The sequence below is a fragment of the Eleutherodactylus coqui genome, chromosome 5, assembly GCF_035609145.1.
Source record: "Eleutherodactylus coqui strain aEleCoq1 chromosome 5, aEleCoq1.hap1, whole genome shotgun sequence".
NCBI lineage: Eukaryota > Metazoa > Chordata > Amphibia > Anura > Eleutherodactylidae > Eleutherodactylus > Eleutherodactylus coqui.
The window spans coordinates 13,202,348-13,228,763 of NC_089841.1; the positions used below are offsets into that span (position 1 = coordinate 13,202,348).

Genomic DNA, 26,416 nt, shown 5'->3' on the forward strand with positions numbered 1-26,416 from the left:
GTCCGCTCCTCCACATAAAAGGTGCTCTGAACTGATTTTATTATGAATAGATTTGTCTTCCCTGGGGCAGATGGGATCTTCCAGCAAGACAATGTGACTTGTCACATGGCTAGGAATGTCTGACAGTGGTTAGAAGAGCATGACCAAAACTCCCAAGTACTTCCCTGGCCCCCTAATTCCCCAAACTTGAACCCAATTGATGGGACCACCTCGATCGTTGGGTTCACTCTACACACCTTCCAGCAATTATAGGGTGCACTGTAGTCAGCATGGCTCCTATCAGCACCTTATTGAGTCACTCCCAGCCCACCTAGCTGCTGTCCCTGGTGGTTACTCTGGATATGGTCAGGAGTGGTCCTCAGCTCCCCATGAGCAGCATACAACGCAGTTAATTGGTTGCACTACATACAGATAGTATTCACGCAGCATCTCAGATGGCCTATACTAGTATGACCACATAATAAGGATAGTTTTCCTTTTTTTACAGATGCATCAGCAGGCTGAGAGGACATCTAGGCAGATTTGCACTTCAGGGTATATCCTGACCCCCACCTTCTCTACAATGCTTTGCCCCCCCATTGTCATAGTGAACTATTACTCCCAGCATTCCCCAACAACAGCAGACCTTCAGGTTTCTACCACATGTTCTAGTTTTGTCTGCAGATTGCATTCTACAAGGGACCTTCTAAAGGGTGTAGTTCCACAAAAACCACCCTGACCTGCAGTTTTACTGCACATTGGAGCGGCTTCCTTATTGACTGTTTATGGACACACAACTCTGTAGGTAAAACTGCTATTCACCTTCAAAAGAATGCAACCCATAAGCATCCACATAAAACTGTTCTGTTTTGCGTTAAAACTGTGCATCAGTGAACTTTTCAGCCATGTTTTGGCTGCTGGAGGATATGCCATAAATGCCACCTCTGGGAATCGGCGCCTGTCAGGTGAGCAGGAGTCCACCAATCCCCGTCCAGCACTTCTCCATAAACTTCTGTTTATAAAGGAAGCACGGCTGTAAATCAGATAATATTTGCTTGTAGTGCACCTGTAGGGCGGGCCCTCCGCGCCCCAGGCTGACACTGCTTGGACCTCAATGAACTGGTGTAGTGACCCGGTACTGGTACTCCGGGATTATAATGATCTCTCAGGCATTTAGTGTATTGTATTTGATCATATCGTAGTATGAGATTAGACGGGCACTCCATGTTCTATCTTCAGGAAGTGGGCAAGTTTATTTGTGTATTAACAGGCCCAGAGTTCCAAAGATCTGAGTGTCTGTAACAAAAAAAATCATATAGCTTTATACTAAGTAGGCTGGCTTATCCACAGCTTCATCACTATTGGTTAAAACCCACTTTTACCTTAAACAAAAGAACAGGGGAATGTAACTTAGGGTTTCATCAAATGACAATAGTGTCAGTTACGGTACAGTTTACACACAGCTAACAGTAATATATAGTTTTTTTTAGAAGAAAACATTTTAGTTAACTACATTTTACATAAGGGGAAGAGAAGTTTGGGTTGCTGCACACGAGCGTGTTTTTGCACGTACATAGGTGTGTACATAGGTGTGCACCCATGTATGATCAAAAACACGCGTGAATGCAAGTCCGTGCATTGTTTTCAATGGAGCCGTGGCTGCTGCCGGTGGCTGCATTGAAAACAATGGTCTGCCAGCACCCCTGCATTCTTTTTCAGGGAAGGGCTTTACATATAAGCTCTTCCCTGAAAAAGAAACATTTTAGTGTAAAAAAAATAAAAAATAAACTTACCTCTCCGCCGCTGTCGTGTCCCCCGCAGGGATGAAGAACACATCTGTTTCCTTCATCCCCACTAGTTAAAAGAATTCCCTACTGCTACATCTGCCCCATCTGTGACAGATGCAGCAGAGGAATTCTTCAATTCTCTACCGCAGCTGTCACACATGTCAGCTGAGGTAGAGGATTCTGCTGTCGGCAATTAATTTCAGGGAAGGGCATTACTTACGGAGTAAGGAGTGCATATAGATGCATTCTCTCACCATGTAGTCAGCTAACTGCATGGTGAGAGGATGCATCTATATGCACTCCTTACTCAGTAAGTAATGGCCGTTTTCTGTGACCACATGGCCGCCATACTTGCTGCTGTCTTTTTCTCCATCATGGTCTCTAACATGGAAGTTCCAGCCATTCCAACTCTGTACAGGGATATGAGATATATTTTGCATTCTGCCAGTGATGTCTTCTATTACTTTCCACAAACTCCTCCTTCAGCTGCTAGTAAATAGTGTAGAGCCAGCCTGTTCTGATAGACAGCGGTACAGATCTGGGAGCTTTGTTTGGGTAAGATCTGGAGAGCTTTAGCAGTCTCATTAGTTACAATTTCAACAACAGCTTGCAATCTGATCATACAGTTTAACATATATAGGAGTAGAGTATCTCCATGACCCAGGCTCAGCCCAAGATACTGGGTCATAGAATTAAATGATCCTTTCAGAGGACCATTCAATATCTTCCCAATCACCAATTTTTAGATCTCTCTTCTGTGGGTTCAATTTCTGGTCTGTGTATAATGGCAAACCAAGAACCTTCCACTGCTTCAATGGAAACTGGAAGAAGCAGGGTCTGATGGTACCCAAGGTACAAGACCCTGACCAACGTGTGGGGAGTACAGTATGGGCTTTTCTCCCACTGATCCAATATATACCAGGGGGTGCTTCCCATTCACCGGGGGGCTTACTGTCATTCCATGCTGCACTCAGACGTGTGAAGTTTTGAAAGGGGTTCTACATTGGTTCAGTGGAGTTATCAGTTCCCCACCAAGTGTCTACACCCGTTCCTCTGTGTACTATTTCCCCAAGCAAGTTAACTCTCCCACTGGCACATTGTACTTATCACCCATCCTGGTGACATACTATGTACCTATAATGGAAGTGGCGAGTATCCATTCACTTTTACCTCTATGAGGCAGACCTGTTTAATTGTAAGGTACCTTGAGATCTAGTTCTTTAGCGTCCCTGGGCCATTGATCTACCAGATTTGTACACCTGCAGGAAGTTAATTTCATAGCATCAGCTATATCTTCTGCTAATTCTAGGAACAGTTTTTCAGTAGTGATGGATAGGGGTGACTTTCCATTTCTTCATAAAAAGCATGGGACATAGGTGGATTTATGAGTTATCATAACAGTTTTAAATGTGATGGTGGTAACAGAGTCTAGTCCAGAACTTTCGATTAGTAATCCCATAGTCACACCCCTTGCCTAATCAGGATCTGTAGGATTTAAAACAGTAAAATTTAGAGGGTTCCAATTCCTTACTTCACATACAGAGGTAGACTCTATAGACTTGAGTGTAGCCAACAAATCACGTGCCCCATTAGTGTCCAGTGAGACACAATACCATCTCGGACAGGTTGAGTCACATAGGTCTATGTATCCTGGGGATAATTTAGCGCAGTACATGTATTTTTTATTGTGTGTATATGCTCTTTCCCATTCTATAACACCACACTTTTCTTTTGCCCAACATGCATCGAACAACAGAGAGGCTGGCTTATCAGGCGGGTCGGCTCATACCTGTGCAAGCAACTACTCTAGTCTAGGATTGGCCCGGGCCTCTATCAATGTTTCAGAAAGAGGATATACTGGTTTATAGCATATGATCTGGGAATCCTGTTCACACATCATGTAAGTGGTCTTATTGTATGTGCTACCGCCCACACGGTTCCCTTTTCATGACTAGTAGGTATGGTACACCAATGTTGTTGTGGTGCGTGAACCCATACTAGCTTCTTGTATACGTTTATCACAATTATTGGCATGAACCCAGATCTCCTGTATGAAAAGTAATCCAACCACTCCCAACACAGTCTTCAGTAGACTCGGCATTCTTTTTGTTGTCTTGCAGCTCTAGGCTCTCCTAGGCATTGAGGGGAAAACAAGGTCCCTGTGCAGTACACTTTTTTGTCAGCAGTTGCCTCCCCACTCACCGGGCTACCAGTAGGAGGCAAAGTCTCTGTCTAGTCCAGAACACTTCTGGAGGTTTTGATGGTGAGCTTCAGGGAATTTGTTGGGTGTGGTATGCAGGCACAATTAGTGTAGGTCAATTTGACTGTTGTATGATGAATCCAAGGTTCTATCTCAGCAACTTTAAACAGTAGTTGAGGTAGACAGAACGACAGTGTATGGATCTCCGTAACTGCTATGACAAGATGTTGGAAGCCCTCCATAAATCCATGCCTTCAGCTTCCCAAGATCAATGGAGAGTCTTGTAACGGACTATCAAGAGGGGATATTCGCATAGCACCAAATCACTAACACCAGAGGACAGATTTACAATGCCCGTATATGTGACATGAGACCAGTCATCTTACAACCTGCTACTGAAACCATGCTGTGGTGTTGAGCTTGACTGGGAATCCAGGCCTTGGTAGAGTCTATACATTTGGGAGAACACCATCTGCTTTTGACCACAAGGAACCTATTATCTGCTGGAAAAGTTTTAATCCATTTGCTGAATACTGGTGACACACAAGTGGAGATGAAAAAGTACTACTCTGTCACACAACTGTCTCTCATCTCTAGCCATAGTGACATAGTAAACCCAACCATGGTCGAAGCCCAATAGTCAGAACAACTGCAGAAAGATGTCAGTACATCTTCGATTATCTCATGGTGGTCTGATATGCATGTAGGTGATGTGACTACACTTTCCAAGCAAATTAAAGGACTTCTGAAGGTCACCCAAGACTTCCATTAAGCCTTCAGCAAGCATCCAATTGACTTTGAGAGAGTCTGCAACATACAGTATGCTATCCCAACTGGCTTACATCCCCCAATCAAGGAGAGGTACGGATCAATTCCACCAGCCATGTATCAGACAGTCAAAAAGATGTTCCAGTTGATGAAAGAAACCAGAGTGATCAGGAAAAGCCATAGTTCATGGGTCGCAACTCCTGGTCCTGATGAAAAAGAAAGATGGCCACATGTAATTTTGTGTGAACTATAGAAAGATTAACAACATCACACATGAAAATGTGCAAGGACCGACAGAGGACAGCATTAACCACCCCAGTGGGCTTATTTGAGTTTTTTGTACTTTGTAATGCCACTGGAACCCTTCAAAGGCTCATGGAGCGCTGCTTAGGCCTCAGGAACTTTGAGATTATCTTGTTATACCTGGATGACATAATCATCTACTCTAAAGGGCCTGTTTATACCAAAGGATTATCGTTTGAATGAGCGAATGGCATCAGAGATAGCTTGTTAGCTTGGGCAGCCTGTTTATAGAAGCAGATACCCTGTTGGCTCGTTCAAACAAGAAATCATTCAGTCAATCACATTCACTATATAAGAGAATGAGAAGGACTAAATGAGGTCTATTCAAACTGAGGATTTCCTGAATGAGCCGGCGAGGATTTTTTGCATAAAATGAACGACAAAAGAAAAGTGAACAATTACTTTGTGCAACAAATTTTAGAATAATTTTCATAACAGGAAAAATTGATGTTTCTGTAAAATTAAAACCTGCTGATTTCACGGGTAACGCTGAATACTAGCGGCACGCCTCACTTTCAAGTTACGAGCCAATTCCTTTATCTAAGATGATAACGGTTTGGACGCGCCGTAATATTATTATTCAACTGTTTTTGGTGGAAAATGACGCTTGGATCTTGACCTCCTCCTGTAAGAACAAGCAAGAGTCGCCAATCATATTCGGATTGTACTTCCCTTTGTGACAGTCCTCAGTGACTGAGATCTCTTGTGTGCGTAATACAAAGTGAATGGAACCCATTGATATCAATGGGTTCGATCACGAGCGGGTTTTTTGGCATGATGTACAATCGCATGAAAAAATACGCAGCATAAGCTTGTTGAGGCGTATTACACACTGCGATAAGCCATTGAAGTGAATGAGCAGGCACAAATATGCAGTGAGTACGAAAAAAATCTGGTTTTTTGCACACCCGTTCAATGAGTCGTCTATGTTCCTTTTTGCAGGCGCAAATAAGCAGTGCATTTGTGCAATTAAAAACACGCCAGAGCGGGCAAAAAATGTGGGCGTAAGTGATTTTTGGTTATGCAAATACATATCACAATTGCACAACAAATGTGCTTACATCCATGGGGATGAGCCCCAATAGTGACCCCTATAGTTGCCCCAGTAGTAATAGTGACCCCTACAGTGACCTCCCCCATAGTGGCCACAGTAGTAAGTGACCCCCATAGTGGTCCCAGTAGTAACAGTGTCCCCTATAGTGGTCCGAGTAGCAATAGTGACCACCATAGTAGTCCCAGGGATGCTGCCCAGCCAGAAGCCAATAACAACCCTCCCATTGAATCAGAAATAGGTAATCTGGCATCACGAAGCACAGGTTTTATTGCAGAAGGTACATCTGGATACAGAATGTTGCCTTTCTGTTTACTGGTGAAACCTTTGGTATTTGTCATGCAGATATAACAGTCAGTATGGGGGTCTCTTTGTTCCCATCATACCATCGGAATGGCGTTCTACTCTTGCCTCTCAGCCCCTGTGTGAGATGAGTGTTACATATAATGAAAACAAAGATCTGGTACCGTGTTAGCCAGTAGAGCAAAATGTGATTGTTCTCAGCAAGAGAAACCACGTAATCTTGTAGATAGGAGACCTTTTAATGGCTAACAAAAATACATGATGTTATAATAGCGAGCTTCCGAACCAACGCAGGGTACTTCTTCAGGCTTATGGATTGGATCTGAAGAGGCATGCATATTTATACACACTTATAACATACATACTTATGACAAGGCACAGATATGGATGTGATTGGTTCGCACTTAAAAGGAATTCTGCAAACCAGAAAACAAACTTTTTTTGTCTAGGCACTGATAGCGGAGTGAAAGTTTTATGGTCTCTAAATTACTGTTGGAGGGGGGGGGAAAGGTCAACAGGCTCGAATTGTTATAAGAGATACACAAACATTTTTAGCTAAATACTGATAAGGGAGTGAAAGTTTATGGTCCCTGAATTACTATTGATGGGGGTCTTATCTGTGCAATCAAGTCTCACACTTCCCATTCACGCATAAATCCTGGGGAATAATTTAACCCCGTATTCAGCGTGTCAAAGGTTGTTATCAATTTATACTCCCAAATTCTTCTGTGGTTTTGTGACTTGAAACCACCCTTCAATATCAAAACTCTCATATCTCCTATGTCATGTCCATGGTTAGAGAAGTGTTCGGCCACAGGTAATTCTCTTCTTCTGTGTTCAATCGTGTGGCGATGAGATCTCATCCTGGCTTTGAGTTTCTGTCCTGTTTCTCCAACATAAAGACCCCCAACAGGACATTTACTGCACAGGATCAGGTACACAACATTGGACGAGGAACATGTGAATGTCCCCTGGATCTTATAGTCCTGCTGTGTGTTGGGGATCCGTATCCTGTCCGCAGTCAGTATATGTGAGCAGGTCTTACAGCTCCTTACATTACAGGGATAAGTTCCTTTTTGTGTGTCAGAGGGTAATGCACTCCTGATTATAAAGTTCCTCAAGTTAGGAGGTTGCCTGTAACACAGAAGCGGAGGGTCCGGGAATATGGTTTTCAGACGGTCATCCTTGTGCAGGGTATGGTGGAGTTTTCTTGCGGTTTTCCTTAGTACCTCTAGTTGCGGATTGTAGGTCACTACCAGAGGCACACGATTGTTTCTTTCCTTCTCCTTGTATTGGAGTAGTTGACTTCTGGGTATCCTGGTGGCTCTGGTGATTTGGTCATCAATTGAGGTGGGATGGTAGCCCTGATTTATAAATGTTCTTTTAAGATGGTACAAATGTTCCTCTCTGTCTGTTGGGTTGGAGCAGATCCGGTTGTATCTGATGGCCTGGCTGTAGACAATGGACTTTTTGATGTGTTTAGGATGGAAACTGTCCCATCTGAGGTATGTGGGCCGATCAATCGGTTTTCGGTACAGGGATGTCTGTATTGAGTTATTTGAAATCTTTATGGTGGTGTCCAAAAAGTTGATTTCTGTATGCGAGTAGTTTAATGTCAGGTTTATGGTGGGGTGGAATGCATTGAATCTTTCATGGAATTTTATTAATTCTTGTTCGGTGTTGGTCCAGATGATCATGATGTCATCAATGTAGCGGAAGTAGGCCAGTGGTTTGCTGGGGCAAGAGGCCAGAAAGTCACTCTCCAGTTTTGCCATAAAAAGGTTGGCATATTGCGGTGCCATTTTACTGCCCATGGCAGTCCCTGTGAGTTGCAGGAATTTCTCTTTGCCAAAGGAGAAATAATTGTGTGTGAGAATGAATCTTGTGAGTTGTAGCACTGCATCAGAGGCGACCCCATTGGCCTCAAGGTGCGCCTGGCAGGCAGTCAGTCCATCCTCGTGTGGGATGTTGGAATATAAGGATTCCACATCCATAGTGGCCAGGATGGTGCCATTGGGGAGGGGACCTACGGTTGACAGTTTGTTCAGTAGGTCCGTGGTGTCTTGCAGGTAGCTGGTTGTGTTTCTCACCAGTGGTTTGAGGATGCCTTCCACCCATCCTGAGATTCCTTCAGTGAGGGTTCCCACACCTGAGATAATCGGTCTTCCTGGGTTGCCAGCTTTGTGTAGTTTTGGAAGCATGTAGAATGTCCCCACCTTGGGGTTCTCCGGTATCAAGTCCAGAAGTTTTGTGGAGCCCACAGACAGGCTTCTAATGACCCTTCTCAATTCCCTCACATATTTCTGAGTCGGGTCTTGATTCAGTTTAGTGTAGTATCTGGTGTCCGTCAGCTGTCTGTTTGCTTCCTTTTTGTAGTCCGATGTGTTCATGAGGACTATAGCACCACCCTTATCTGCAGGCTTAATTGTGATTTCCTTGTTGCTCTTAAGTGCATGGATGGCCCTTCTTTCCTGCATATTGATATTAAATGTTTCACTTCCATGCTTGTCCAGTATAGTGGATTGCACTGCATGCCTAAAGGAGTCTATGTATTTGTCCAAAGTGCGACTCCGGCCAGGAGGGGGCGTCCAATCAGACTTCTTTTTGGCCCCAAGTTTATCCTGTGTTTGTGTGCTTGAAAGGCCTGTGTCCTCTTTATCATGAAAAAATTCTTTCAGTCTTAGTCTTCTGAAATATTCCTCCATGTCACTACAAAGTTCTGTTTTGTCAAGTGTTTTAGTGGGACAGAATGAAAGTCCCCTGGAGAGGACACTGAGCTCCACCTTACTGGGGTTGTGAGATGACAGATTGATAACACAGCTGACTTTACCTTTGTCCGTGTCCCGTTGGGGGTTCTGTTCCCTCCCGCCAGACTCGGGGTGCTCCTGATCCGTGTTTGGGTACAGGCCTGCTTTGAGTCGAAGTCTCTGGAGTTTCTTTTCCTTGTTCTGAATAAGGCAGCATCGTAGTGTTGTATAAAAGTGTTGCATTTCCAGGTTCACATCCTCTGTAAGTGTATTTCTTAAAGTTTGTATGTCCACAAGGGCCCTATTCTTGTTGCTGTAGAAGACGTGGATAAGGTGATTCCGCAGTCTCTCAGAAGTCTTGTAGCAAAGACGTTGTGCATAACGAGTGTTGTAAGTGTGCAGAGTTGGGTTCTTTAGGCAGAGGCCTTTGGGAATTAGATGTTCCTTCTTGCATCTGGCTAGAAAGAAAATGTCGCTGTCCAGTTGTGCCAACTTCTTCAGAAGATGTTTCAGTTCCATTTTTGTACGGTACATTCTGGTATCCTCCATTAGGTATAATGAAAACAAAGATCTGGTACCGTGTTAGCCAGTAGAGCAAAATGTGATTGTTCTCAGCAAGAGAAACGACGTAATCTTGTAGATATGATACCTTTTAATGGCTAACAAAAATACATGATGTAATAATAGCGAGCTTTCGTACCAACGCAGGGTACTTCTTCCGGCTTAAATGGATTGGATCTGAAGAGGGCTACCATCCCACCTCAATTGATGACCAAATCACCAGAGCCACCAGGATACCCAGAAGTCAACTACTCCAATACAAGGAGAAGGAAAGAAACAATCGTGTGCCTCTGGTAGTGACCTACAATCCGCAACTAGAGGTACTAAGGAAAACCGCAAGAAAACTCCACCATACCCTGCACAAGGATGACCGTCTGAAAACCATATTCCCGGACCCTCCGCTTCTGTGTTACAGGCAACCTCCTAACTTGAGGAACTTTATAATCAGGAGTGCATTACCCTCTGACACACAAAAAGGAACTTATCCCTGTAATGTAAGGAGCTGTAAGACCTGCTCACATATACTGACTGCGGACAGGATACGGATCCCCAACACACAGCAGGACTATAAGATCCAGGGGACATTCACATGTTCCTCGTCCAATGTTGTGTACCTGATCCTGTGCAGTAAATGTCCTGTTGGGGGTCTTTATGTTGGAGAAACAGGACAGAAACTCAAAGCCAGGATGAGATCTCATCGCCACACGATTGAACACAGAAGAAGAGAATTACCTGTGGCCGAACACTTCTCTAACCATGGACATGACATAGGAGATATGAGAGTTTTGATATTGAAGGGTGGTTTCAAGTCACAAAACCACAGAAGAATTTGGGAGTATAAATTGATAACAACCTTTGACACGCTGAATACTGGGTTAAATTATTCCCCAGGATTTATGCGTGAATGGGAAGTGTGAGACTTGATTGCACAGATAAGACCCCCATCAATAGTAATTCAGGGACCATAAACTTTCACTCCCTTATCAGTATTTAGCTAAAAATGTTTGTGTATCTCTTATAACAATTCGAGCCTGTTGACCTTTCCCCCCCCCCTCCAACAGTAATTTAGAGACCATAAAACTTTCACTCCGCTATCAGTGCCTAGACAAAAAAAGTTTGTTTTCTGGTTTGCAGAATTCCTTTTAAGTGCGAACCAATCACATCCATATCTGTGCCTTGTCATAAGTATGTATGTTATAAGTGTGTATAAATATGCATGCCTCTTCAGATCCAATCCATTTAAGCCGGAAGAAGTACCCTGCGTTGGTACGAAAGCTCGCTATTATTACATCATGTATTTTTGTTAGCCATTAAAAGGTATCATATCTACAAGATTACGTCGTTTCTCTTGCTGAGAACAATCACATGAGTGTTACATGACACACAGATGATGTGCGGTGCCACTTCTTATCTTGGTCATCAATCTTTATTCCCAAATACTTGTGATTTGCACACTTTACCAAGGATGTTATTTTCCTCTTTGTTGTGAACAGTCCGCAGACATAGCAGAACTTGTCCGGGTTGTTCAGACATCCACGCCGCTCAGCCATATTGTTATTAAATTTTGAAAAATAGTCCCAGTCTAACCAATGACCTGTAAAAGCACAGCTAATTAATTACAACTTACTGGTGGATGATCCACGGTGTTTAAGCCACGGGGAAACATACCCTATATGTCGCATAAACCTACCCTTATAGTGTTCAGTCAGCGTGCAGTGTGTAACAGTGATTGTGGAATAATCACTTGTGTTATTCTTTTTATTAAGCAGGTTAATGGCGAGCCAACTGGATTAATTGTATAGGCATAGTTCCAAAAAATAAAGTACAACGGCAATTGGATTGCATTATTCCCCATAACTGGAAAACCTTACATGGCAGAAAAAAACAAATATCATATTTTTAATTTAGCACACTAAAGTTACTATTAGCCACCTATCTGATTATTAGTTACAAAAATTATGTTGCAGAGTGTTAGTGTTACTTGCTCTGTCATTGGTGCGTGTTTAAACTGAATGATTATCATTCACTTTCGCTCGTTTGAAGAAATTTTTTTCAACGATAATCACTCCGTCTAAAAGGACCTTAAGTACTATGAAGATCACCTTAAACACCTGGCTGAAGTCTTTTAGATTTTGATTCTACATGACCTCAAAGTTTAGCCTTCTAAATGCCACTTACTGTAAACTCTCTCTATGCTCATTCTTTCCACAGCCACCGTGCTGTGCAGATCTTTCATCAGCCACGATGCTGTGTGGCTTTAATATCCTGTCTCTAGCATAAAATCCATCCTGATGACGCTGCCAGATAGTCTCTGACAGCAGAAACGCGTAGATGGAGAAAGAGCTTTCTGCCTAAAGTGATTATTATCAGTGGTTGGCTTTGTGCCAAACTAATCACTTAGGGCTCAGTCAGACGGGCGTTTTTAGCCGCGATTTGCGCATGCGCATGCGTCCGGCGATTTTTTAAAACCATTGCTTTGCAATGGTATCGGACACATGAGCGCTTTTTATGCGCTCGTCCGATAAATTATAGAACAAAAAATCGCAGATCGCACCTATCTGCGATCTGCGATTCCTGTTCTCTTCTCTATATGCGCTCAATGGGGCCGGCGGCAGCAGCGCCGACCCATTGAGAACATATAGAAGACAAATCATTCTTCTCTGCCACAGCTGTAACAGCTGTGGCAGAGAAGAACGATGTTTGCCCATTGAATTGAATGGAGCCGGCAATACAGCCGCTCCATTGAAAGCAATGGGCTGCCGGCGTGCGCGGGGTGAATTGTCGGGAAGGGGTTAAATATATAAACCCTTCCCTGCAATTCATCCTAAAATGTGTTAAAATAAAAAAAAATTGTATACTCACCTTTCCGCTGCAGCCGGAGTCCAGCCGCGGCCGCTGTCAGTTCTCCTGAACTGCTTCTCGGCACTATTCAGCCGGCGGGGCTTTAAAATCCCCGCCTGCTGAATGATCTGCCTCTGATTGGTCACAGCCTGACCAATCAGAGGCCGGTTTCACTCACACACCCATTCATGAATTCATGAATGGGTGAGTGACTGCTGCCTCTCAGCGCTGAGCCAATCAGGGGCAGGTCTGACTCACATCCATTCATGAATGGGTGTGAATGAGGCATGCCTCTGATTGGCTCAGCGCTGAGCCAATCAGGGGGCAGGTCTGACTCACACCCCCTTCACACCCACTGCAGGACGGCCGCTCAGAGCTCCGGCTGCCGGCAGGTGAGTATACAATTTTTTTTTATTTTTACACATTTTAGGATGAATTGCAGGTAAGGGCTTATATATTTAAGCCCTTACCGACAATTTATCCCGGGCTCGCCCGCAGCGCATTGCTTTCAATGGAGACGGCTGTATTGCCGTCTCCATTGAATGCAATGCGCTGGACAGCTCCGGCCCGTTTCTAATGAAACGCGGCTAGGAGCAGATTTTCGGGCGATTTGCGGGCGACTTGCGCGCACCGGTCACGCGATTTGCGGATGCGCATCCGTCATGCGATCCGCAAATCGCGCGAAAAAACGCCCGTCTGACTAAGGCCTTAGGGACTCTGCTGCTGTGCACATATAAAAATTTTAAAGTGCACCCCAGCAGTGATTTGATGCAAAAGGTTTTTGCCTAATGTGATCAATATCAGTAGTTGGCTTTTTGCCACAATAATCACATAGGTATTTTACTGCTTGGCACACATAAAAAACTTTGGGTGTACCCCTGCAGTAATATGACAGAAGTCACTTATACTAACAGAAAAATGATCTGAAGTTATATCTCAGAGTAATATATATGATCTGTAGTTATATCTCAGAGTAATATATATGATCTGTAGTTATATCTCAGAGTAATATATATGATCTGTAGTTCTATCTCAGAGTAATATATATGAACTGTAGTTATATCTCAGAGTAATATATATGATCTGTAGTTATATCTCAGAGTAATATATATGATCTGTAGTTCTATCTCAGAGTAATATATATGAACTGTAGTTATATCTCAGATCAGTATATATTTTTCCTCTGAAAGGAGTTCTCTGTATGAATCAAAGAAAAAACCTTTGATCTTTGTTACATAGACTTTGGATGGCCAGAACTTTGCCTTTTGGCTATTCCTGTCATCATCGCTCTATAAATTCATAAGCCATCCTTTTGAATATGCCCCATTGGACTTTGGGATGTGTATCCATCCCTTGATGATTGTAGGTATATGTGGGTTACCATAAAATAGGAACCCAGGATTTACAAATCATCTATTGTGGTGACTTATTCATTTGTTCCAGCCTGATATATGACCCTAGGATTCTATATATCTCAAAGTGAATACATACTCCATTGAATTTGGGGATATAGGATCCCAGTTGACACTTCCATCTGTGATTGGGGCACTTAGTAATCCCTGTCAACATCTACACATCTCCCCTTCGACTATATTATCTGATACACTGGATAATAGGAGAATTGATTCAAACCAATTCCCACCAACTTAGAAGGGAGAGAGAGTTTATGTATCACATAGAGTTCCCAATGGGTCATATAAGATTTCTTTCTATAAGGGAATATCTGGACTTTAAGAAAGCAATCAGTATACATATGAGACCTCCTAGTCTTATCATTATATCAGCATAGATCTATTCTATCACTTTATATCGCACAATATTTTCTTTTTCTTTTTATCTAACTAATAAAAGTTATATTTTATATTTCTTGTGGTTCCCTACGGTGAAATATATTTCTTCAACGGGAACTTGGCTGCCTCGGTGATATACTACATGACCTCAAAGTTTAGCCTTCTAAATGCCACTTACTGTAAACTCAAGTGTAATCATTAAATGGTATAGTTGGAAGGGACCTCCAGGGTCATCAGGTCCAACCCCCTGCTCAGTGCAGGATCACTAAATCATCCCAGACAGATATTTGTCCAGCCTTTGTTTGAACACTTCCATTAAAGAAGAACTCACCATCTCCCGTGGTAACCTGTTCCACTCATTGATCAACATCACTGTTAAAAAGTTTTTTCTAATATCTAATCTGTGTCTCCTCCCTTCCAGTTTCATCCCATTGCTTGTAGTCTTTCCTTGTGCAGATGGGAATAGGGCTGATCCCTCTGCAGTGTGACAACCCTTCAGATATTTGTAGACAGCTATTAAGTCTCCCCTCAGCCTTCTCTTCTGCAAGCTAAACATTCCCAGATCCTTTAACCGTTCCTCATAGGACATGATTTGCAGACCGCTCACTATTCTGGTAGCTCTTCTCTGAACTTGCCCTAGTTTGTCTTTTTTAAATCAAAGTGCCCAGAACTGGACCCAGTAAACCAGATGAGGTCTGACTAAGGAAGAGTAGAGGGGGATAATAACCTCATGTGATATAGACTCTATGCTTCTCTTAATACATCCCAGAATTGTGTTTGCCTTTTTGGCTGCTGCATCACATTGTTGACTCATGTTCAGTCTGTGATCTATTAGTATACCCAAGTCTTTTTTTTTACATGTGCTTCTCCAATTCTGTGTGTTTTTTTTGCATTTTTCTTGTCCAGATGTAGGATTTTGCATTTCTCCTTGTTAAGTACCATTCTGTTAGTCGCCGCCCACTGTTCAAGCTTTTCTAGATTTTTTTGAATCCTCTCTCTCTCTTTCCTAGTGTTAGCTATCTCTCCTAGCTTTGTGTCATCTGTAAATTTGATCAGTTTCCCATCAATTCCCTTCTCCAGATCATTTATATAAATGTTGAACAACACTGGGCCTAGGACAGAGCCTTGTGGTACCCCACTTGATACATTCTTCCACTTGGATGTGCAGCCATTTATGACCACTCTTTGAGTACGATCAGTCAACCAGTTGTGAATCCATCTAACAGTTGCCTTGTCAATCCCATATTTGGTGATTTTTTTCAATAAGTATAGTATGAGATACTTTGTCAAATGCTTTTACTAAGGTCAAGATATACTATACCTACCACAATATCCTGAACAACCCAGTCGGTGATTCTGTCATAGAAGGAAATTAGATTCGTCTGGCATAACCTGTTTATAACAAACCCATGCTGACTTTGGTTAATTACTCTGCCTGGCCTTAGCAATTGGGAAGATCTCTTACTATTGGTCAGTCGCTCTGTGATACTTCATGCCTGATTGGCTGAGGAGGGGTTGAGCTGGAAGATGTTAGAAACTACTGGAAGGGAAGATTATATAAGGTCCTGTACCTCCTCTTGGAGGGAAGTTAGGCAGTAAATGAGTGAGTTAGGCAGTCAGTCAGACAGAGAGAGAGTAAAGAGTATTTTGAGCAGAGTCTGAAGTAATTAATCTGTTCCCACTCCACTGATGCAGCATATGGTACCTGAAAACTATAGGATTATTGCCAGCACTAAAAGGAACTTCAGCTGGTCTTTGTGTGTGGAACAAAGCATGCCTGGACTCAACCCAAAGTGGACCCCACGTCTTGGATAAGGTACAATTGTGATTGTGAGGAGTCATAGGCCAGTAATCATTCAAGAGTGAAGCGGGGGTCTCCCAGATCAGTCCCTCTGATTGGGCTGTCCACAGTTATGCACAAAGAGCTCCCAGGCTTGTACAGAGATATACATGTTGGAGATACTGTGGAGTTTACAAGTCCTGTGAATTGTGGTGAAGATTGGCTGTAGTCTGTTACTAAATGTCCAGTAAACAGTTTCTGTTTCCACAAGTTTCCGGCTTCTGCTTTGTTTGTCCTGCACTGAACACTCGGTAACCCAACACAATATCAACCAGGGTGTCTAGATGCTGCAGGAGGCTGGCATCATGAAGAAGGACCACTATGACCACCATTACTTTATTAGTAGTATTAGCGGATGGCCGTGTGAGTACAGAGCTGCCTCTCACTGTGGCATGCTCCACATTGTCATCACGAACTACAACCACTGTTACCTTAATGTGCAGCACATCCGGCTGGGAGTCAGAGTCCCCAGCCACTATGACATTACCCAAGCTGATTCCCCACATTCTGTGCTCACTATGCTGGGTAGGCAGAATTAATCCCCACTGAGCACGCCGGTTCTCTGGAATTGGGGGATGTAGTTTGGGCATTCTTCATGGGGTTTATATGTTCTTGGCATTGCTCTATATGTGTTTGTGCGAGTGATCAGATACCGTATTAACATTTGTATTCCCTGCAGATCCGTCACCCTCAGCCATTGGTAACAATACGGATGAGATGGTTCTGACATCACTGGGCGTCTACGGAATATCTGATACACCGGAGGGACTGAGAAGTGGAGATCCAACATGGAGTCAGAGGTGTTTGTATCCGGACTCCCCAAATCTCCAAATAGCACTGCATCTAGCTCCTGCTCACTGTCTGTACTCAGACCAGCGACAGAGGAAGAAGTCTCCAAATTGCTCTTCTCTGCTCGCCCCACCACCTGCGCTAGCGACCCTCTCCCCTCACACCTCCTCCGTTCCTTCTCCCCAGTGGTCATCTCCCATCTCACCACTATATTCAACCTCTCTCTGACCTCTGGCATCTTTCCCTCTTCTTTCAAACACGCCATCATATCCCCACTGCTAAAGAAACCGACTCTGGACGCGACCGATGCTGCCAACTACCGACCCATCTCAAACCTCCCCTTCATCTCCAAACTACTAGAACGCCTGGTTTACTCCCGCCTTGTAAGCTATTTATCAGAGAACTCTCTCCTAGACCCCCTACAGTCTGGCTTCCGACCTCAACACTCGACAGAAACTGCCCTTACTAGGGTATCCAATGACCTACTGACAGCCAAATCGAGGGGCGATTACTCCCTACTGATCCTCCTCGACCTTTCTGCAGCGTTTGACACTGTTGACCACAAACTCCTCCTCAGTATGCTACGCTCCATTGGCCTAAAGGACACTGCCCTCTCCTGGTTCTCCTCTTACCTATCTGACCGCTCTTTCAGTGTCTCCTTTGCTGGCTCTACCTCCCCTCCTCTTCCCCTTGCTATTGGGGTCCCCCAGGGCTCGGTCCTTGGCCCCCTTCTCTTCTCTATCTACACAGCCCCTATTGGACAAACCATCAGGAGTTTTGGCCTCCAATACCACCTGTACACTGATGACACCCAGCTATACACCTCTGCCCGTGACATCTCTGCACCCTTCCTCCAAAACATCACCGACTGTCTGTCCGCTGTCTCTAACACTATGTTCTCTCTCTACCTAAAACTAAACCTCTCTAAAACTGACTTACTGGTATTTCCGCCCTCCACTAACCGACCTCATCTTGACATCTCCATCTCAGTGTGTGGTGCCACCATAACTCCTAGACAACACGCCCGCTGCCTTGGGGTCATATTTGACTCTGATCTCTCTTTTGCCCCCTACATCCAATCTCTGGCCCAAACATGTCAGCTGGACCTCAAGAACATCGCAAGAATCCGCTCTTTTCTCACGGTGGAGACGTTAAAAACGCTTATTGTCGCCCTCATCCACTCATGGCTCGATTATTGCAACTCGTTGCTGATCGGCCTCCCCTGCACCAGACTCTACCCTCTCCAGTCCATCCTGAATGCGGCAGCCAGGCTCATCTTCCTGTCCAGCCGCTACTCGGACGCCTCTGCCCTGTGCCAGTCACTGCACTGGCTGCCCGTTAAATACAGAATTCAATTCAAACTCGCTACCTTCATCCACAAAGCCCTCCACAGTGCAGCGCCACCCTATATCGCCTCCCTTATCTCAATCCATCAACCAGCCCGGGCTCTCCGCTCTGCTAATAAAACCAGACTGAGCGCCCCTTTCATTCGAACTTCTCATTCCCGCCTCCAAGACTTCTCCAGAGCAGCACCAGTTCTCTGGAACGCACTTCCAAAGGCTACCCGAGCAATCCAGGACTCGCAGAACTTCAGGCGTGCTCTAAAAACGCACCTCTTCAGGGAGGCATACCGCATTCCCTAAGAAAAAAACCTCTCTGTACTCCGCCTGATAACATGCTCCCTGACCTACTGACTGCAATCCCTGCTAGCCATCATAAACCGCTCCTGCAGTCACACTGTTTCTGCCGTCACACGGCTAAATGTCTGACCATTGTCTATGTGTATAACATCCCTCACTCTCCACCCCCCCATACCGTGCACATCTCCAGCCCCTTTACCTTCTGTATCACCCCACTATTTGTAGTATGTAAGCTCGTTGGAGCAGGACCCGCACCCCTATTGTCTCCATCAGCTGATTACTATGTAACCGTGGTTCTGTAATGTTTGTACTTTTGTCTTTCTGTATTTCCCCCTGTCTATGTAAGCGCTGCGGAATATGTTGGCGCTATACACATAAATATTATTATTATTATTATTATTATCTGCTGCTTCCAGTGAAATGATCAAATTCCTCAAGCAGCTCCCGTGTATCATGTTGTTATAGCACACAGAGGGGATGGAATCAGTAGTGAGATTAACCCCTTAGTGACGCCAACTGTTTTGGATGTAAGAACACAATATTTTTAGGTGTATTTTCGTTTCCAGTTTTCAAAAGCCTTAACTTTTTTATGAGGATTGTTCTTTGCGTGACGAGCTGTAGTATTTATTGTACTGTTTTCATATTACACTGCTCAATTCTGCCATGGTTTTTTTTCATTTCTTTCACAGCGTGATTTGTACCGCACAAGGGCTCAGTCACACCGGTGTTTTTACGCACGTAAAAACGTTCGCACTGCGTTCGTCAAAAACGGATCGCACCTACAAAAGATAGGACATACGGGTGACAATGGACGTGGTCACGGGTTTTTTCTGATGCGTAAAAACGCCCGTGTGACTGAGCCCTAAGTGACATGATACTTTTTTCCAAGCAGGTTGGTGCAATTATGACATTAAAAAATGATATATCTTGATTTAGGTTTTTCTACTTCTCCCTTTTTTCTTTTTTAATTAATATTTTTATTTGCATCGCTGCATTCAAAGTCATAGAAACTTTTTTATTTTTGCATCTGGGGAGGTTAAAGGATCTGTGATGATGTCGTGCCCATGTGACCAGACTCTTGTGTGGGAGGAGGCATTGTGATTTCGACTTAACTGTGGATCATGTGATCCCTGACTCCTCCCAGACTATGCTGATCACATGATGATGACATCATCAGAGGTCCTGTAAGCACACGGCTGCTGTCCGGCTCTGTGGGTGGGGGTCTGTTTGTCCCTCCTGTCAGGACCGCAGGAACCCCTTATTAACTGTTTGAAGCCTGGGACATATTTTCGGACCTGCAGGTTGGAAAGCTTTAACATTTTTTTCCTTTATTTATTCTAGTATTTTTGTGTCATTTTTATGGTTGTAATTTATTTCTATTTTATCAGGAAATGTAAAGAAAACAAAAAATAAATGTCTATTTTTCCCTTTCCAGTTTTTCTCCTTGTACAAAGTCCTCCCAGTTCAGGAACTCCTCTTCCCTCCGGCGGCGCTGGAAACCTCCGATCCCCGGCAGTCCCACTGAGGTGAATGGATTACCGGAGTATATTGGTGTCCTCCCTGGCCCACAGCTCGGCCACCCCAGCAAGTGATCGCTGCCCACAGGATGGCAACAGATTGCTGATCACTGGGAGTCCGACCGCTGTGGGCCGTAAAGGACACCAAGCACATCTCGTGAAATCAGGCGGCCGTCTTCAAAATGATCGTAGAAAGCTAGTGAAACCAGTAGAGGGGTTGAGAAATGAGTAAGTTATCTGCTATTCACAGAATAGGGAATAACTTGCTGATCAGTAGGGCCCTGACCGCTGGGATCCCTACCATTCTGGAGAACAGAGCTCCAACGTGTCATGAACGGAGGCCAGTTGCACATATGACGGCCACTCTGTTCATATCAGTAGGATTGCCAAAGATGGCCAACTCGACTATCCTGGCCGTCACATTGAAATGAATGGAACAGTTGTAAGTATATGTGACTACGTCTGCTCTTACTTTAGGAAGCGCCGGAGCCCTTTTCTTGCGTTCGGTGGAGGTATCAGCTTGTTGGGCCTATCCTATAGATACGCAATCAATGAAAATGGCCAATTCCTACTGACACAGGAGGGCAAACATGTGCACCAACCTCAGCATGCAGGCAGCCATATGCCAAATGACGGAGCCAAGTTACACCTGTGGAGGACACCGATGAGCCCACCACTCACACAGCCTCCTATATAGAGGGGGTGGCTGCTTGGTGTATACTCCTATGCAGAGTAGATACAAAGTGTCAGACTTCTGATACATGTAGTGCAATATGCAAACAAGCAACCTATTAATGACGCCATAATAGCTCAGCGGGCTGCCCTGCACCTTAAAAAGTGGACCACATTGGCATGGTACTGCCACCCGGGGCTCCCCCGGCATTTAAAGCCACACTGCATGTGAATTATACATATGCAAGGTATTAGTTGGATTTGGACCAAAATACTTGAGCTTGCAAGCCAATCGTCAAGGCTCCTCGTGTTTTGTGAGTCCCTACACTAATATAAATATATCACAGAAAGGGAAATATAAAAACAAGCAAACAATCACTGAAAATGGCCATATACTTACTGGTACATGTTTGCCCTCCTGTGTGTTGATTCACATGTTTGCCCTCCTGCATCAGTTGGTGCACATGTTTGCCCTCCTGTGTCAGTAAGTATATGGCCTTTTCAGTGATTGTTTGTTTTTATATTTCCCTTTCTGTATTCTATAGATACAGAATTACTCACTAACATTAAATAATGCCTTTAGAAGCGTGATGGAATTATTACAAAACACTGCAATACAGAAGTACTCCAGTGTACTGTACTAGTTTTCGTCACAGTGAGGGTTCTCAGTACCTGAGAACCCTCACTGTGACGAAATAAAACCTGAGAACCCTCACTGTGACGAAATAAAACCTGAGAACCCTCACTGTGACGAAATAAAGAATTATCCAGGTGTTCCCCCTGCTACTGCGAAACCTGGAAAGTGTACTGTACTAGCAATCATAGTGAGACTAAGAATAAAAGACAAAAACGTTTCCCTTATGTCATATCAGAAAATATGAACAATAAAGATATTACTATCACTGCATCCAAAAAGCTTTTTTTATTCAGCACTTTGAACTCAATGAGTATTCGGGAAAACAATACTCATTGCCAGAATTGCTGTTTATTGGTCACCTCACTTCCCCAGGAAATGCAATTACAAAATGGATCAAAAAAGTCCGATGTGCACTAAACTGCTACCAACACAAACCACAGCTCGGCCTGCAAAATACAAGACCTCACACAGAGGCAGAAAAAAAAAGAAACAAAAACATTTTTGGGCCTCAGAATTTCGTGACCCGAAAGCAAATTTTTTAAAGCTTTACTTTTTAAATATAAACCAAATTATATAAACTGGGAAGTATAAAAATGACAAGTTGTCAAAAAAACAAGACTTCATCAGGCTTGTATGACGGTATAAAAAGGTTATGCCTCCTGGAAGGCGGAGATCAAAAGTTGCTATAAAAGAGGTAACCTGTGAGGAGTGTTAGACTTCACGAACTACAGGCAGCATAAATCCCGACAGGCGCACCCAGTACAGACATCTACAGGCAGCATAAATCCCGACAGGCGCACCCAGTACAGACATCTACAGGCAGCATAAATCCCGACAGGTGCACCCGGTACAGACCTCTACAGGATGTTCTCTGGGACACTGCGGAGTTATACATAAACAATTATCTGAAAGGCAGTCAGGAATGTGGAGAAGAGTCCTTGGTGCGGGTCTCTGCCAGCCTTCACCCACAGAACTGGTTGTCACCATCTACCAATCAGGCATGATAAAGCTCCTGACGGTTCCCTTTAATATCTCCTCAGAAGTTTCTGCTTATTCTCTCCAGTAATTGTATTTTTGCATGGAATTTGTGTGGTTTTTATATTGTCTCATCTTCTTTCCATTCAGGTCCTAAAATATTGTATCCTCTGATATCTTTTATGTAACAGCATTATCCTGATTGACCAGTGTAGGAGGGAGAAGGTTAGAAACAAGATGGCAGAAAATATATTAAATCTCACCCTAGAGATACTCTTCCAGCTTACCGGAGAGGTGAGAGATTCTGATGATGTCACATTACATCATTCTTATCTATGGTAATAACAGATGATGTCACTGGAGAGGGGAGAGATTCTGATGATGTCACATTACATCATTCTTATCTATGGTAATAACAGATGATGTCACTGGAGAGGGGAGAGATTCTGATGATGTCACATTACATCATTCTTATCTACGGTAATAGATAATGTCACTGGAGAGGTGAGAGATTCTGATGATGTCACATTACATCATTCTTATCTATGGTAATAACATGATGATTTCCAAAAAAATTACCAAAGGCAAAAAATGACGTAATGGTTATACCCTGGCATAGACTACCTAAGCTTCCTTGATAACGCTTGTGTGGCGAAACATGTTGGAAGGGCATGTGTTACATGTATTTTAGATTAGGTTTAAGTGTGATTGTTCTCAGTAAGGGAAACCAAGTAATCTTGTAGATATGATACCTTTTAATGGCTACCAAAATTTACATGATGTTATAGCGAGCTTTCAGATCCTCCATGGACTTTTCGTCAGGCTTAGTGAAACTAATTTGGATGGGGCATATTATACTCCCAAATTCTTCTGTGACGCTGTGACTTGAAGTTGCCCTTCAGTATGATAACTATCATCTGCTCTATGCTATGTTCCTGACCACAAAAATGTTTTGCCACAGGTAATTCCATCTTTTCCTTTCTAATTGAATTAATTGATCTCATCCTGGCTCTCAGTTTTTATCCTGTTTTCCGATATAAAGCCCCCCAACAGGACACTTACTGCAAAGGATCAGGTACACAACGTTGGATGTGGAACATGTGAATGTCCCTGGTATCTTATAGCCCTGCTGTGTGTTGGGGATTTGTATCCTGTCTGTGGACCGTACATGTGAGCAAGTCTGGCAGCTCTTTACATTACAGGGATAAGTTCCTTTTTGTGTGTCGGAGGGCAAGGCACTCCTGATTATAAAGTTCCTCAGATTAGGAGGTTGCCTGTATTGCAGAAGGGGAGGGTCCGGGAATATGGGCCTCGGGCGGTCATCCTTAACTAAAGTATGATAGAGTTTCTTTGGAGTCTACTTTAGTATCTCTAGCTGTGACTTCTAGGTCACTACTAGAGGTACACGTCCGTTTTTTTCTTTCTTCTTGTATTGCAGTAGTTGATTCCTGGGTATCCTAGTGGCTCTGGTAATTTGGTCATCAGTTGAGGTGGGATGGTAGCCCTGATTTAAAAATGTCTTTTTGAGATTGTGTAAATATTCCTCTCTGTCTGTTGGGTTGAAGCAGATCCGGTTGTATCCAATGGCCTGGCTGTGGACGATGGACTTTTTGATGTGTTTTGGATGGGAACTGTCCCATCTGTGGTATGTGGGCCGATCATTTGGTTTGCGGTATAAGGATGTCAATATTTCATTTTTTTTAAATTTTTTGGTGGTGTCCAAATAGTTGATTTTTGTATACAAGTAGCTTAATGTCAGGTTTATGGTGGTGGTGGTGGGGGGGGGGGGGGTGCATTGAATCTCTCATGGAATTTTATTAGTTCTTGTTCAGGGTTGGTCCAAATGATTATGATGTCATTGATGTAGAGTAAGTAGGCCAATAGCTTTTGGGGGCAGGAGGCCAGAAAATCACTCTCCAGATTTGCCATGAAAAGGTTGGCAAATTGTGGTGCCATTTTACTGCCCATGGCTGTTCCAGTGAGTTGCAGGAATATCTCCTTACCAAAGGAGAAAAAATTGTGTATGAGGATGAATCTTGTGAGCTGTAACACTGATTTAGAGGCAACTCCATTGGCCTCAAGTTATGCCTGGCAGGTTGGTCAGTCCATCTTTGTGTGGCATGCTGGAGTATAATGATTCTACATCCATGGTGGCCAGGATTGCACCATTTTGGAGGGGACCAACGGTTGACAGTTTGTTCAGTAGGCCCATGGTATCTTGCAAGTAGCTGTTTGTGTTCCTCACCAGTGGTTTGAGGACACCTTCCACCCATCCTGAGACTGGAGGTTTAGGGATGGCTTGACTATGCAAAAAATGATTATAGATAGCTAGGTGTTGTGGCCTGACAGAGACTTCTGTGACATCCCCAGCCTCCTTTGTGGTTAGATAGAGACTTCTCCCACATCTCCGGCCTCTGTAACAACTGTGATTGATGCATAATCCGCATAGAAGTTCACTGGGAGATTCTAATATGGCGGCATATATAGAACCTCTTTTAACTGACACCCTGAGCATCCCATTATTGGTTGCCAACAGTTTTATTGTTTCTCCAAATACTGCATTCTTAGTTAATATACTGTAGCTACAGACAATTGTTCTCACAGCCCACCTAGCAATATATATATAACTCTTATTTAGTTAATTTATGGACTCAGTAAGGCTGCCTGTCCACGGTGTTGTGGTATCTCTAGCCTGCAGATGGATCTCCGTGGTAAGCCTGTCTGATAGGCTGACTGCGGAGTTTCGTAGCAATTTGTAGCATGCTGCGATTTGCTGGCCCTGAGCGGAGAATTGTTATGATTCTTTGCTCATGGACAAGGGGGCTACATTTCTATGGAAAGCGTGCATTACATTCCATGCAGGCGAATTATCGCCACGGGGAACACAATCCAAAAACGCCCATGGACAGACAGCTTAAGGATTTAGTTCAGCCACCTATTCCTCAATTTAAAAGTGTCTTTGTCTGTTTTGAGCACATACATGTCAATAAAGTATATACTTTTATATCACTCTCTTTTGGGTATAACCATTAGGCTATCTTTTTTGCCTTTGGCATTTTTTTCGAAATTATGCTTGCGTAGCCAGGTATATCCTAGGGCTGCTCCCTTTCTATACATTAACAGATGATGTCACTGGAGAGGGGAGAAATTCCGATGATGTCACATTACATCATTTTTATCTAGGGTAATAACAGATGATGTCACTAGAGAGGTGATGGACTCTGGAAATGTTTGTAGTGATATTTATTAATGTCTCCCCATATACAGGATTACACAGTAGTGAAGAAGACCTCTAGTGATGGCTGTCAGGCCCCTGTGTGTGATGGATGGGGAAGACCTCTGAGCCCAATCACGGCGTCCCCACCTCACCCCCTGTTACATGAGAACATCAATGTACAGAAGATTCTAGAACTCACCAACAAGATGATTGAGCTGCTGACTGGAGAGGTGATGCTGCAGGGAATGCTGGGACATTATACAGTAACAGCACTGGAGGCTTCTGGGTGATGACTGTATATTGTGTTGTCAGGTTCCTATAAGGTGTCAGGATGTCGCTGTCTATTTCTCCATGGAGGAGTGGGAGTATTTAGAAGGACACAAGGATCTGTACAAGGAGGCCATGATGGAGACCCACCAGTCGCTCCCATCACCAGGTAATAGACAGGACTAAATCCACAGGGACTTTATTATCTGTATATGAAGAATGACTTCAGTGTCCGTCTGTGTTTCCTGCAGTTCCATCCAGTAAGAGAAGAACCCCAGAGAGATGTCCCCGTCCTCTTCTTCCACAGGACCATCAGGTAGATGGAGATGTCCCTCTGATCTGTAGAAGGCTGTGAAGCTCTTGACTTCAGTCTTATTAGATGTCTTCTCCTTGTGTGATGAGGCCGGTGGAGATGGCAGGATTACCGCTGACCAGAGACATTACATCTTGTCTGGATCTTCTCCCAGTGTTCTGGCGGTGGAGACTGCTGGTGGGAATAAGGAGCCAACAGGTTGGATTTATATCTATCTGC

General features: G+C 43.7%; 1 protein-coding gene across 1 annotated transcript in view; it reads left to right on the top strand.

The window, feature by feature from the left end:
* The first annotated feature begins 19,773 nt into the window (after nt 1-19,773).
* Nucleotides 19,774-26,416, top strand: part of LOC136628698 (zinc finger protein 850-like) — a 65,315-nt gene continuing 58,672 nt past the window's right edge. The window contains exons 1-6 of the mRNA XM_066604802.1: nt 19,774-19,900; nt 20,035-20,125; nt 22,551-22,694; nt 25,668-25,847; nt 25,930-26,053; nt 26,136-26,200. Coding sequence (XP_066460899.1) covers nt 22,638-22,694; nt 25,668-25,847; nt 25,930-26,053; nt 26,136-26,200 — 426 coding nt within the window. The 5' untranslated portion in view covers nt 19,774-19,900; nt 20,035-20,125; nt 22,551-22,637. The remainder of the gene's footprint in view (nt 19,901-20,034; nt 20,126-22,550; nt 22,695-25,667; nt 25,848-25,929; nt 26,054-26,135; nt 26,201-26,416) is intronic.